Source organism: Bombina bombina, chromosome 3 (assembly GCF_027579735.1).
Source record: "Bombina bombina isolate aBomBom1 chromosome 3, aBomBom1.pri, whole genome shotgun sequence".
NCBI classification, from domain to species: domain Eukaryota; kingdom Metazoa; phylum Chordata; class Amphibia; order Anura; family Bombinatoridae; genus Bombina; species Bombina bombina.
This window is the reverse complement of record NC_069501.1, coordinates 467,225,202-467,237,539: the sequence shown is the minus strand read 5'-3', so window position 1 is coordinate 467,237,539 and position 12,338 is coordinate 467,225,202. Positions and strand designations below refer to the sequence as shown.

General features: G+C 40.6%; 1 protein-coding gene across 1 annotated transcript in view; it reads right to left on the bottom strand.

Moving 5' to 3' along the window:
* The window catches only part of USP49 (ubiquitin specific peptidase 49), a 227,162-nt gene that overhangs the window by 22,854 nt on the left and 191,970 nt on the right, over positions 1-12,338 (bottom strand). Inside the window, exon 5 of the mRNA XM_053705336.1 lies at positions 11,612-11,720. Within this exon, the coding sequence (XP_053561311.1) occupies positions 11,612-11,720 (109 nt within the window). The remainder of the gene's footprint in view (positions 1-11,611; positions 11,721-12,338) is intronic.

The following is a 12,338-nucleotide window of genomic DNA, read 5'->3' as shown; positions in this document are numbered from 1 at the left end:
GAAAAAGTCTACAGTCTTAATAAGCCCTTTTTGAAGCCCTTATTTACGATCGTAATAAACATGGCTTACCGGATCCCATAGGGAAAATGACAGCTTCCAGCATTACATCGTCTTGTTAGAATGTGTCATACCTCAAGCAGCAAGAGACTGCTCACTGTTCCCCCAACTGAAGTTAATTGCTCTCAACAGTCCTGTGTGGAACAGCCATGGATTTTAGTGACGGTTGCTAAAATCATTTTCCTCATACAAACAGAATTCTTCATCTCTTTTCTGTTTCTGAGTAAATAGTACATACCAGCACTATTTCAAAATAACAAACTCTTGATTGAATAATAAAAACTACAGTTAAACACTAAAAAACTCTAAGCCATCTCCGTGGAGATGTTGCCTGTACAACGGCAAAGAGAATGACTGGGGTAGGCGGAGCCTAGGAGGGATCATGTGACCAGCTTTGCTGGGCTCTTTGCCATTTCCTGTTGGGGAAGAGAATATCCCACAAGTAAGGATGACGCCGTGGACCGGACACACCTATGTTGGAGAAATAGGTAATTAGAAGTCGATTAGAAAGTTGTTTAAAATTGCACACTATCTGAATCATAAAGGAAAAATTTGTGGTTTTTATGTCCCTTAAATTTGGATTCCAATGTATAAACATAAGGTAGACCTTTTTGATCACTCATTATTGTAAAAAAAAAAAAAAAAAAAAAAAAAAAAAAAAAAAAAAAAAAAAAAAAAAAAAAAAAAAAAATGCCTATAGTAACTGCAAAACAAATTGATTACATAAAAACAATGTATATTTAGTTATTTGGCTTGCTTTTCCTATAATTTGTATTTGAAAACTGTGCGTTATACTTTCCTCACCCCACACAGGCTGGAATCTTGCAAAGTTAAAGGAACAGTAAACGTAGAAATTAAAAGTAATGGTAAACGTTAGCTAACAGCTCATCTGTGACATGTGCTTGAAAAAAAAACAGAGGAGAAGAAGAGGCTGACGAGGGAGGTAAGGTAAGTACAGTTTTGGGGGTTAAAGAGACAATCTACACCAGAATTTTTATTGTTTAAAAAGATAGATAATCCCTTCATTACCCATTCCCTAGTTTTGCATAAAAAACACAATTTATGCTTACCTGATAAATTTCTTTCTCTTGTGGTGTATCCAGTCCACGGATCATCCATTACTTGTGGGATATTCTCATTCCCAACAGGAAGTTGCAAGAGGACACCCACAGCAGAGCTGTAATATAGCTCCTCCCCTAACTGTCATAGCCAGTCATTCGACCGAAAACAAGCCGAGAAAGGAGGAATAATAGGGTGCAGTGGTTACTGTAGTTTAAATTTAAAAATTACCTGCCTTAAAATGACAGGGCGGGCCGTGGACTGGATACACCACAAGAGAAAGAAATTTATCAGGTAAGCATAAATTGTGTTTTCTCTTGTAAGGTGTATCCAGTCCACGGATCATCCATTACTTGTGGGATACCAATACCAAAGCTAAAGTACACGGATGAAGGGAGGGACAAGGCAGGAACTTAAATGGAAGGAACCATTGCCCGTAAAACCTGTCTCCCAAATATAGCCTCAGAAGAAGCAAAAGTATCAAATTTGTAAAATTTTGAAAAAATATGAAGCGAAGACCAAGTCATCGCCTTGCAAATCTGATCAAAAGAAGCCTCATTTTTAAAGGCCCAAGTGGAAGCCACAGCTCTAGTGGAATGAGCTGTAATCCTTTCAGGAGGCTGCTGTCCAGCAGTCTCATAGGCTAAGCGGATTAAGCTTCTTAGTCAAAAAGAAAAAGAGGTTGCCGAAGCCTTTTGACCTCTCCTCTGTCCAGAGTAGACAACAAACAAAGCAGATGTTTGACGAAAATCTTTAGTAGCTTGTAAGTAAAACTTTAAAGCACGGACCACGTCCAGATTGTGTAACACAAGGATGGAAAAACAATCTCTTGATTGATATTCTTGTTAGATACCACCTTAGGTAAGAACCCAGGTTTGGTACGCAGGACTACCTTATCCGTATGAAAAATCAGATCAGGAGAATCACATTGTAAGGCAGATAGCTCAGAGACTCTACGAGCCGAGGAAATAGTTACCAAAAAAGAACTTTCCAAGATAAAAGCTTGATATCTATGGAATGAAGAGGTTCAAACAGAACTCTTTGAAGAACCTTAAGAACCAAGTTTAAGCTCCATGATGGAGCAACAGGTTTAAACACAGGCTTGATTTTAACTAAAGCCTGACAAAATGCCTGAACGTCTGGAACATCTGCCAGACGCTTAACTAGCTGACAATCCTTTTTCCAAACCTTCTTGGAGAAAATATAATATCCTAGCAATCCTGACCTTACTCCATGAGTAACCCTGGGATTCACACCAATAAAGATATCTACGCCATACCTTATGGTAAATTTTCCTGGTGACAGGCTTTCGTGCCTGTCTTAAGGTATCAATAACTGACTCGGAGAAGCCACGCTTTGATAAAATCAAGCGTTCAATCTCCAGGCAGTCAGCCTCAGAGAAATTAGATTTGGATGGTTGAAAGGACCCTGAAGTAGAAGGTCCTGTTTCAGAGGCAGAGACCATGGTGGAAAGGATGACATGTCCACTAGATCTGCATACCAGGTCCTGCGTGGCCACGCAGGTGCTATCAGAATCACTGATGCTCTCTCCTGCTTGATCTTAGCAATCAGTCGAGGGAGCAGAGGAAACGGTGGAAACACATAAGCCAGGTTGAAAGACCAGGGCGCTGCTAGAGCATCTATCAGTGTCGCCTTGGGATCCCTGGACCTGGATCCGTAACACGGAAGCTTGGCGTTCTGGCGAGACGCCATGAGATCCAGTTCTGGTTTGCCCCAACAATGAATCAGTTGTGCAAATACCTCCGGATGGAGTTCCCACTCTCCCGGATGAAAAGTCTGACGACTTAGAAAATCCGCCTCCCAGTGCTCTAGACCCGGGATATGGATAGCGGATAGGTGGCAAGAGTGAATCTCTGCCCAGCGAATTATTTTTGAAACTTCTAACATCTCTAGGGAACTTCTCGTTCCCCCTTGATGGTTGATGTAAGCTACAGTCGTGATGTTGTCCGACTGAAATCTGATGTACCTCAGAGTTGCTAACTGAGGCCAAGCCTGAAGAGCCTTGAATATCGCTCTTAGTTCCAGAATATTTAATGGAAGGAGAGACTCCTCCTGAGTCCACGATCCCTGAGCCTTCAGGGAGTTCCAGACTGCACTCCAACCTAGAAGGCTGGCAATTGTCGTAACAATTGTCCAATCTGGCCTGCGAAAGGTCATACCTTTGGACAGATGGACCCGAGATAGCCACCAGAGAAGAGAATCCCTGGTCTCTTGGTCCAGATTCAGTTGAGGGGACAAATCTGTGTAATCCCCGTTCCACTGACTGAGCATGCATAGTTGCAGCAGTCTGAGATGTAAGCGTGCAAACGGCACTATGTCCATTGCCGCTACCATTAAGCCGATTACTTCCATACACTGAACCACCGAAGGGCGCGGAATGGAATGAAGAACCCGGCAGGAATTTAGAAGCTTTGATAACTTGGACTCCGTCAGGTGAATTTTCATTTCTACAGAATCTATCAGAGTCCCTAGAAAGGAAACTCTTGTGAGTGGGGATAGAGAACTCTTTTCCTCGTTCACTTTCCACCAATGCGACCACAGAAATGCCAGTACTACGTCCGAATGAGACTTGGCAATTTGGAAGTTTGACGCCTGTATCAGGATGTCGTCTAAATAAGGGGATACTGCTATGCCCCGCGGCCTTAGGACCGCCATAAGCGACCCTAGAACCTTTGTAAAGATTCTTGGGGCTGTAGCTAATCCCAAGGGAAGAGCTACAACTGGTAATGCCTGTCTTGAAAGGCAAACCTAAGAAACCGATGATGATCTTTGTGTATCGGAATGTGAAGATAAGCATCCTTTAGATCCACTGTAGTCATATATTGACCCTCCTGGATCAGTGGTAGGATGGTACGAATAGTTTTGATCTTTAACGACGGAACTTTGAGGAATTTGTTTAAGAATTGGTCTGAAGGTTCCCTCTTTTTTGGGAACCACAAACAGATTTAAGTAAAAACCCTGTCCCTGTTCCTCCTTTGGAACTGGATGGATCACTCCCATAACTAGGAGGTCTCGTACACAGTGTAAGAATGCCTCTCTTTATCTGGTGATAATTGTGAAAGGTGAAATTTCCCTTTTGGGGGGGAAGCTTTGAAGTCCAGAAGATATCCCTGGGATATAATTTCCAACGCCTAGGGATCCTGAACATCTCTTGCCCACGCCTGGGCAAAGAGTGAAAGTCTGCCCCCTACTAGATCCGTTCCCCGGATAGGGGGCCGTTCCTTCATGCTGTCTTAGAGGCAGCAGCAGGCTTTTTTACCTGCTTACCTTTTTCCAGGTCAGGTTTGGTCTCCAGACCGTCTTGGATTGAGCAAAAGTTCCCTCTTATTTATTATTAGAGGAAATTGATGCCGCACCTGCCTTGAAGTTTTGAAAGGCACGAAAATTAGACTGTTTGGCCCTAGATTTGGACCTGTCCTGAGGAAGGGCATGACCTTTTCCTCCAGTGATATCAGCAATAATCTCCTTCAACCAGGCCCGAATAGGGTCTGCCCCTTGAAGGGAATGTTAAGTAGCTTAGATTTTGAAGTCACGTCAGCTGACCATGATCTAAGCCATAGCGCTCTGCGCGCCTGTATAGCAAAACCAGAATTCTTAGCCGTTAGTTTAGTCAAATGAACAATGGCATCAGAATAAAAGAATTGGCTAGCTTAAGTGCTCTAAGTTTGCTAAGTATGTCATCCAATGGAGTAGCTACCTGTAAAGCCTCTTCCAGAGACTCAAACCAGTACGCCGCAGCAGATAAAACCTTGTTGAATAAATATTTTCTTAAGGTAACCTCTAATTTTTTATCCATTGGATCTAAAAAAAAAAAGCACAACTGTCCTCGACAGGGATAGTAGTACGCTTTACTAGAGTAGAAACTGCTCCCTCCACCTTAGGGACTGTCTGCCATAAGTCCCGTGTGGTGGCGTCTATTGGAAACATTTTTCTAAAAATAGGAGGGGAAGAGAACGGCACACCTGGTCTATCCCATTCCTTATTAATAATTTCTGTAAACCTTTTAGGTATTTGGAAAAACATCAGTACACACCGGCACTGCAAAGTATTTATCCAGTCTACACAATTTATCTGGCACTGCAATGGTATCACAGTCATTCAGAGCAGCTAAAACCTCCCTAAGCAACACGTGGAGGTGTTCAAGCTTAAATTTAAATGTAGAAATATTAGAATCAGGTATCTTTCCTGAGTCATTAACATCACCCACTGACTGAAGCTCTCTTTCCTCAGCTTCTGCATATTGTGAGGCAGTATCAGACATGGTTCTTAAAGCGTCAGTATGCTCTGCATTTTGTCTCACCCCAGAGCTATCTCGCTTACCTCTAAGTTCAGGTAGTCTGGCTAATACCGCTGACAGTGTATTATCCATGACTGCCGCCATGTCTTGTAAAGTAAACGCTATGGGCGCCCTAGATGTACTTGGCGCCATTTGAGCGTGAGTCCCTTAAGCGGGAGTCAAAGGGTCTGACACGTGGGGAAAGTTAGTCGGCATAACTTCCCCCTCGTCAGATTCCTCTGGTGATAAATTTTTAAAAACAGAAAATTATCTTTATTGCATAAAATGAAATCAGTACATTTGGTACACATTCTAAGAGGGGGTTCCACCATGGCTTTTAAACATAATAAACAAGGAGTTTCTTCTATGTCAGACATGTTTATACAGAATAGCAATGAGACTAGCAAGCTTGGAAAACACTTTAAATCAAGTTAACAAGCAAATATAAAAAACGGTACTGTGCCTTTAAGAGAAACAAATTTTGTCAGAATTTGAAAAACAGTGAAAAAATGCAGTAAATCAAACGAAATTTTTACAGTGTGTATAATAAGCTAACAGAGCATTGCACCCACTTGCAAATGGATGATTAACCCCTTAGTTCAAAAAACGGATAAAAAAACAAAAACGAAATAGAAGTTTTTTTAACAGTCACAACCAACTGCCACAGCAAGCTGTGGCCCTACCTTCCCCAATAAACGACTTTGGAAAGCCTTTGGGCCCTTTAGAGATGTCCTATAGCATTCAGAGGGCCTTTGAGGGAAGCTGGATGTCACAGTTTGTAATTTTAACTGCATCAACTGTAACTTTTATACTACAACAGTGGAAATTGTTTCTAGTCAAAATTTAAGCCAGCCATGTGGAAAAAACTAGGCCCCAATAAAGTTTTATCACCAAAGCATATATAAAAACGATTAAACATGCCAGCAAACGTTTTATATTGCAATATCATAAGGGTATTACCCCTGGGAGTAAGCATGATACCAGTCGTTATTAAATCACTGTATTCAGGCTTAACTTACATTAATCCGGTATCAGCAGCATTTTCTAGTGTTTTCCATCTCTAGAAAAAATTATAACTGCACATACCTGATAGCAGAATAAACTGCACGCCATTCTCTCGCTGAAGTTACCTCATCTATGTAATACCCTCAGACATATGTGAGAACAGCAATGGATCTTAGTTACAACCTGCTAAGATCATAGAAACCTCAGGCAGATTCCTCTTCTATTTACTGCCTGAGATAAAATAGCACAACTCCGGTACTATTTAAAAATAACAAACTTTTGATTGAAGAAAATAAACTAGCTATATTTAACCACTCTCTCCTACAACGTCCTTGCTTGTTGAGAGTTGCAAGAGAATGACTAGCTATGACAGTTAGGGGAGGAGCTATATTACAGCTCTGCTGTGGGTGTCCTCTTGCAACTTTCTGTTGGGAATGAGAATATCCCACAAGTAATGGATGATCCATGGACTGGATACACCTTACAAGAGAAAACACAGTTATATAAATACACTCTTTACCTCTGTGATTACCTTGTATCTATGCCACTGCAAACTGCCCCCTTATTTCAGTTCTTTTGACAGACATCCATTTTAGCCAATAAGAGCTGGCTCACTGGAACTCCACGTGCGTGAGCACAGTGTTATCTATATGACACACATGAACTAACACCCTCTAGTGGTGAAAACTGTCAAAATACCCTGAGTGAAGAGGCGGCCTTCAAGGGCTTAGAAATTAGCATATGAGCCTCCTAGGTTTAGCTTTCAACTAAGAATACCAAGAGAACAAAGCAAAATTGGTGATAAAAGTAAATTGGAAAATAGTTTAAATAAAATTCTCTATCTGAACCATGAAAGTTTATTTTGGACTAGGCTGTCCCTTTAAATTTTCAACATACCTTATTTTTTTACAGGTGTTGCTAGGTTAATGTTGCATAATCCTGCACATAGTACAGAATCATGTACCATTAAGCGTAATCATGTACCATTAATTTCTACGTTTATTGTCCCTTTAAGTATCCTGCAGATTTGCCTGGAATTTAATTTAAACCAACACTGTATAGCTTGTTCAGTGCAGGAGTTAATTTACATCTGGTCTCTAACTGGCCACATCAAACATCACATATATAAATACTTTTCAAAGAGAGTAAACTTGAAATGCCAAAACCCAGCAAATTTGCAGCTAGATTTAGAGTTTTGTCGGTAAAGACCCGCGTAGCTAACACTGCTTTTTTTCCCAACGCACCCTTAAGACAACGCTGGTATTGAGAGTTGTCTGAAGGGCTGCGTTAGGCTCCAAAAAGGGTGCATTGAGCCTAATTTACCGCCACTTCAACCCTCAATACCAGCGTTGCTTACTGTAGCGGTAAGCTGCCAAAACGTGCTCGTGCACGATTCCCCCATAGGAAACAATGGGGCAGTTTGGGATGAAAAAAAAACCTAACACCTGCAAAAAAGCAGCGTTAAGCTCCCAACGCAGCCCCATTGTTTCCTATGGGGAAACACTTTCTAAGTCTGCAACTAACACCCTAACATGAACCCCGAGTCTAAACACCCCTAACCTTAACCCCTAATCTGCCGCCCCCGCTATCGCTGACACCTGCATTATATTATTAACCCCTAATCTGCCGCTCCGTACACCGCCGCAACCTACATTATCCCTATGAACCCCTAATATGCTGCCCCTAACACCGCCGACACCTACATTATATTTATTAACCCCTAATCTGCCCCCCCCCCCCCACGTCGCCGCTACCTTACCTACACTTATTAACCCCTAATCTGTCGACCGGACCTCGCCGCCACTATAATAAATGTATTAACCCCTAAACCGCCGCACTCCCGTCTCACAAACACTATAATAAATGTTATTAACCCCTAATCTGCCCTCCCTAACATCGATGCCACCTAACTTCAAGTATTAACCCCTAATCTGCTGACCGGACCTCGCGGCTACTATAATAAATGTATTAACCCCTAAAGCCAAGTCTAACCCTAACCCCCCCCCTAAATTAAATATAATTTTAATCTAACAAAATAAATTAACTCTTATTAACTAAAGTATTCCTATTTAAAACTAAATACTTACCTGTAAAATAAACCCTAATATAGCTACAATATAACAAATAATTATATTGTAGCTATTTTAGGATTTATATTTATTTTACAGGCAACTTTGTATTTATTTTAACTTGGTACAATAGCTATTAAATAGTTATTTACTATTTAATAGCTACCTAGTTAAAATAATTACAAAATTACCTGTAAAATAAATCCTAACCTAAGTTACAATTAAACCTAACACTAGACTATCAATAAATTAATTAAATAAATTACCTACAATTAAATAAACTAAACTAAATTACAAAAAATAAACAAACACTAAATTACAAAAAATAAAAAAAAAGATTACAAGAATATTAGGCTAATTGCACCTACTCTAAGCCCCCTAATAAAATAAAAAAGCCCCCCAAAATAATAAAGGTCCCTACCCTATTCTAAATTAAAAAGTAACCAGCTCTTTTACCAGCCCTTAAAAGGGCTTTTTGCAGGACATACCCCAAAGTAATCAGCTCTTTTGCCTGTAAAAAAAAAAAATACAACCCCCACCAACATTAAAACCCACCACCCACATATCCCTACTCTAACCCAAACCCCCCTTAAATAAACCGTACACTACCCCCCTGAAGATCTCCCTACCTTGAGTCGTCAAGGTATCCAGACCGGCAGAAGTCTTCATCCTATCTGGGCAGAAGAGTACATCCGGACCGGCCGGCATCTTCTATCTTCATCCATCCGATGAGGAGCAGCTCCATCTTCAAGACCTCCGGCGCGGAACATCCTTCTTGACCGACGACTACCCGACGAATGAAGGTTCCTTTAAGTGATGTCATCCAAGATGGCGTCCCTCGAATTCCGATTGGCTGATAGAATCCTAATTAAGGTAGGAAAAATCTGATTGGCCAATCAGATTCAAGTTCAATCTGATTGGCTGATTCAATCATCCAATCAGATTTTACCTACCTTAATTCCGATTGGCTGATAGAATCCTATCAGCCAATTGGAATTCGAGGGACGCCATCTTGGATGACATCACTTAAAGGAACCTTCATTCGTCGGGTAGTCGTCAGTCAAGAAGGATGTTCCGCGCCGGAGGTCTTGAAGATGGAGCTGCTCCTCATCGGATGGATGAAGATAGAAGATGCCGCTTGGATGAAGATGTCTGCCGGTCCAGATGCCCTCTTCTGCCCGGATAGGATGAAGATTTCTGCCGGTCTGGATGTCCTCTTCTGCCCCATTGGATGAAGACTTCGGCCCGGCTGGGTGAAGACGATTCAAGGTAGGGAGATCTTCAGGGGGGTAGTGTTAGGTTTATTTAAGGGGGGGTTGGGTTAGAGTAGGGGTATGTGGGTTTTAATGTTGGGGGTGGGGGGTTGTATTTTTTTTTACAGGCAAAAGAGACTATTACTTTGGGGCATGCCCCACAAAAAGCCCTTTTAAGGGCTGCTAAAAGAGCTGGTTACTTTTTAATTTAGAATAGGGACCTTTATTATTTTGGGGGGCTTTTTATTTTATTAGGAGGCTTAGAGTAGGTGTAATTAGCCTAATATTCTTGTAATCTTTTTTTATTTTTTGTAATTTAGTGTTGTTGTTTTTTTGTAATTTAGTTTATTTAATTGTAGGTAATTGTAGGTAATTTATTTAATTAATTTATTGATAGTCTAGTGTTAGGTTTAATTGTAACTTAGGTTAGGATTTATTTTACAGGTAATTTTGTAATTATTTTAACTAGGTAGCTATTAAATAGTAAATAACTATTTAATAGCTATTGTACTTAGTTAAAATAAATTCAAAGTTGCCTGTAAAATAAATAAATATAAATCCTTAAATAGCTACAATATAATTATTCGTTATATTGTAGCTATATTAGGGTTTATTTTACAGGTATTTAGTTTTAAATAGAAATACTTTAGTTAATAAGATTTAATTTATTTTGTTAGATTAAAATTATATTTAATTTAGGGGGGTGTTAGGGTTAGACTTAGCTTTAGGGGTTAATACATTTATTATAGTAGCGGCGAGGTCCGGTCGGCAGATTAGGGGTTAATACTCGAAGTTAGGTGGCGGCGATGTTAGGGAGGGCAGATTAGGGGTTTATAAATATAATATAGGGGTCGGCGGTGTAAGGGGCAGCAGATTAGGGGTTCATAGGGATAATGTAGGTTGCGGCGATGTGCGGTCGGCAGATTAGGGGTTAAAAATATTTATAGTGGCGGCGATGTGGGGGGACCTCGGTTTAGGGGTACATAGGTAGTTTATGGGTGTTAGTGTACTTTAGAGCACAGTAGTTAAGAGCTTTATAAACCGCCGTTAGCCCATAAAGCTCTTAACTACTGACTTTTTTTTGCGGCTGGAGTCTTGTCGGTAGAGGGTCTACCGCTAACTTCAGCCAAGACTCCAAATACCAGCGCTAGGAAGATCCCATTGAAAAGATAGGATACGTAATTGGCGTAAGGGGATCTGTGGTATGGAAAAGTCACGACTTGAAAGTGAGCGTTAGACCCTTTCCTGGCTGACTCTAAATACCAGAGGGCGGCCAAAAGCAGCGTTAGGACCCCTTAACGCTGCTTTTGACGGCTAACACAGAACTCTAAATCTAGGTGTATGTTAATAAAAATGATCTTAAAAGTTGCCTCAGCAATAATTCTAGAGACAATATTATTTTTCCTTCTGACTCGAGTTTTAGATGCAGTTCTCTTTAAAAAAAAATAAAAAAATGTAGAGGTTTATTGCTGATATTTGCTATCTGTATACAAAAAAGGACTTTAATTTCTCTTCAGCAGGGATACCCAACAGGATTATACAGTGTAATGTACTTACGTTGGAGTTGATCAACAAACTGTACAAGAGATAAATTAATTTATCTAACACCTGTATGGCTTCATAGCGCTGATCCATTCTACAATTTTCTGGACACTCCCGAATTGTTACCTAATTATCCTGCTGTCCTCTTCCTTTCTTTAAAATCTTGGAGGCCCAAACCCCACCTCAAACTGTCCAGTCTAAACCACCCACTTAAACCCTATCTCAAGCTATGGTTTTAAACTCTTGGGAGCTGTATGGCATTCATTTCTTAAATTACATCATGCATGCTATGAATCATTCTCACTATATTATGAGCATAAAACACTTACCTGAAGCGCTTGAGATGGAGTCGCAGAACCTGAGGTAGTCTGAATATCATGAGCTGCTTCTTTGCTTCACTTAGTAGTAGCGGTTTTGGAGAGGATTTCCGCCTCCTACCTGCAAGAGAATGAACTAGGTTTACTAACAGTAATCAAATTTAACTCCAGAGTCCCTTCTTAAATGGGTAGAATTAAACAAAACCAAAAAATAAAGCTTAGATGCCTTTTCTCTTGTAAAGATGTATCCAGTCCACGGGTTCATCCATTACTTGTGGAATATTCTCCTTCCCAACAGGAAGCTGCAAGAGGACACCCACAGCAGAGCTGTCTATATAGCTCCTCCCCTAACTGCCACCCCCAGTCATTCTCTTGCAGCTCTCGACAAGAAAGGAAGTATAAGAGATATGTGGTGACAGTGTAGTTCTTACCTTCAATCAAGAGTTTGTTATTTTTAAACGGTACCGGCGTTGTACTGTTTTACTCTCAGGCAGAAATTGGAAGAAGAATCTGCCTGGAGGTTGATGATCTTAGCAGTTTGTAACTAAGGTCTATTGCTGTTCTCACACATGACTGAAGAGTATGGAAAGAAAACTTCAGTTGGGGGGACGGTTTGCAGATCACCTGCTTTGAGGTATGTTCAGTATATTTTTTTCTAGAGAGATGATAAGGTCTAGAAAATGCTGACAATGCCTGGTATATTTGAGGTAAGCCTGATACAGTGATTTAACAACGACTG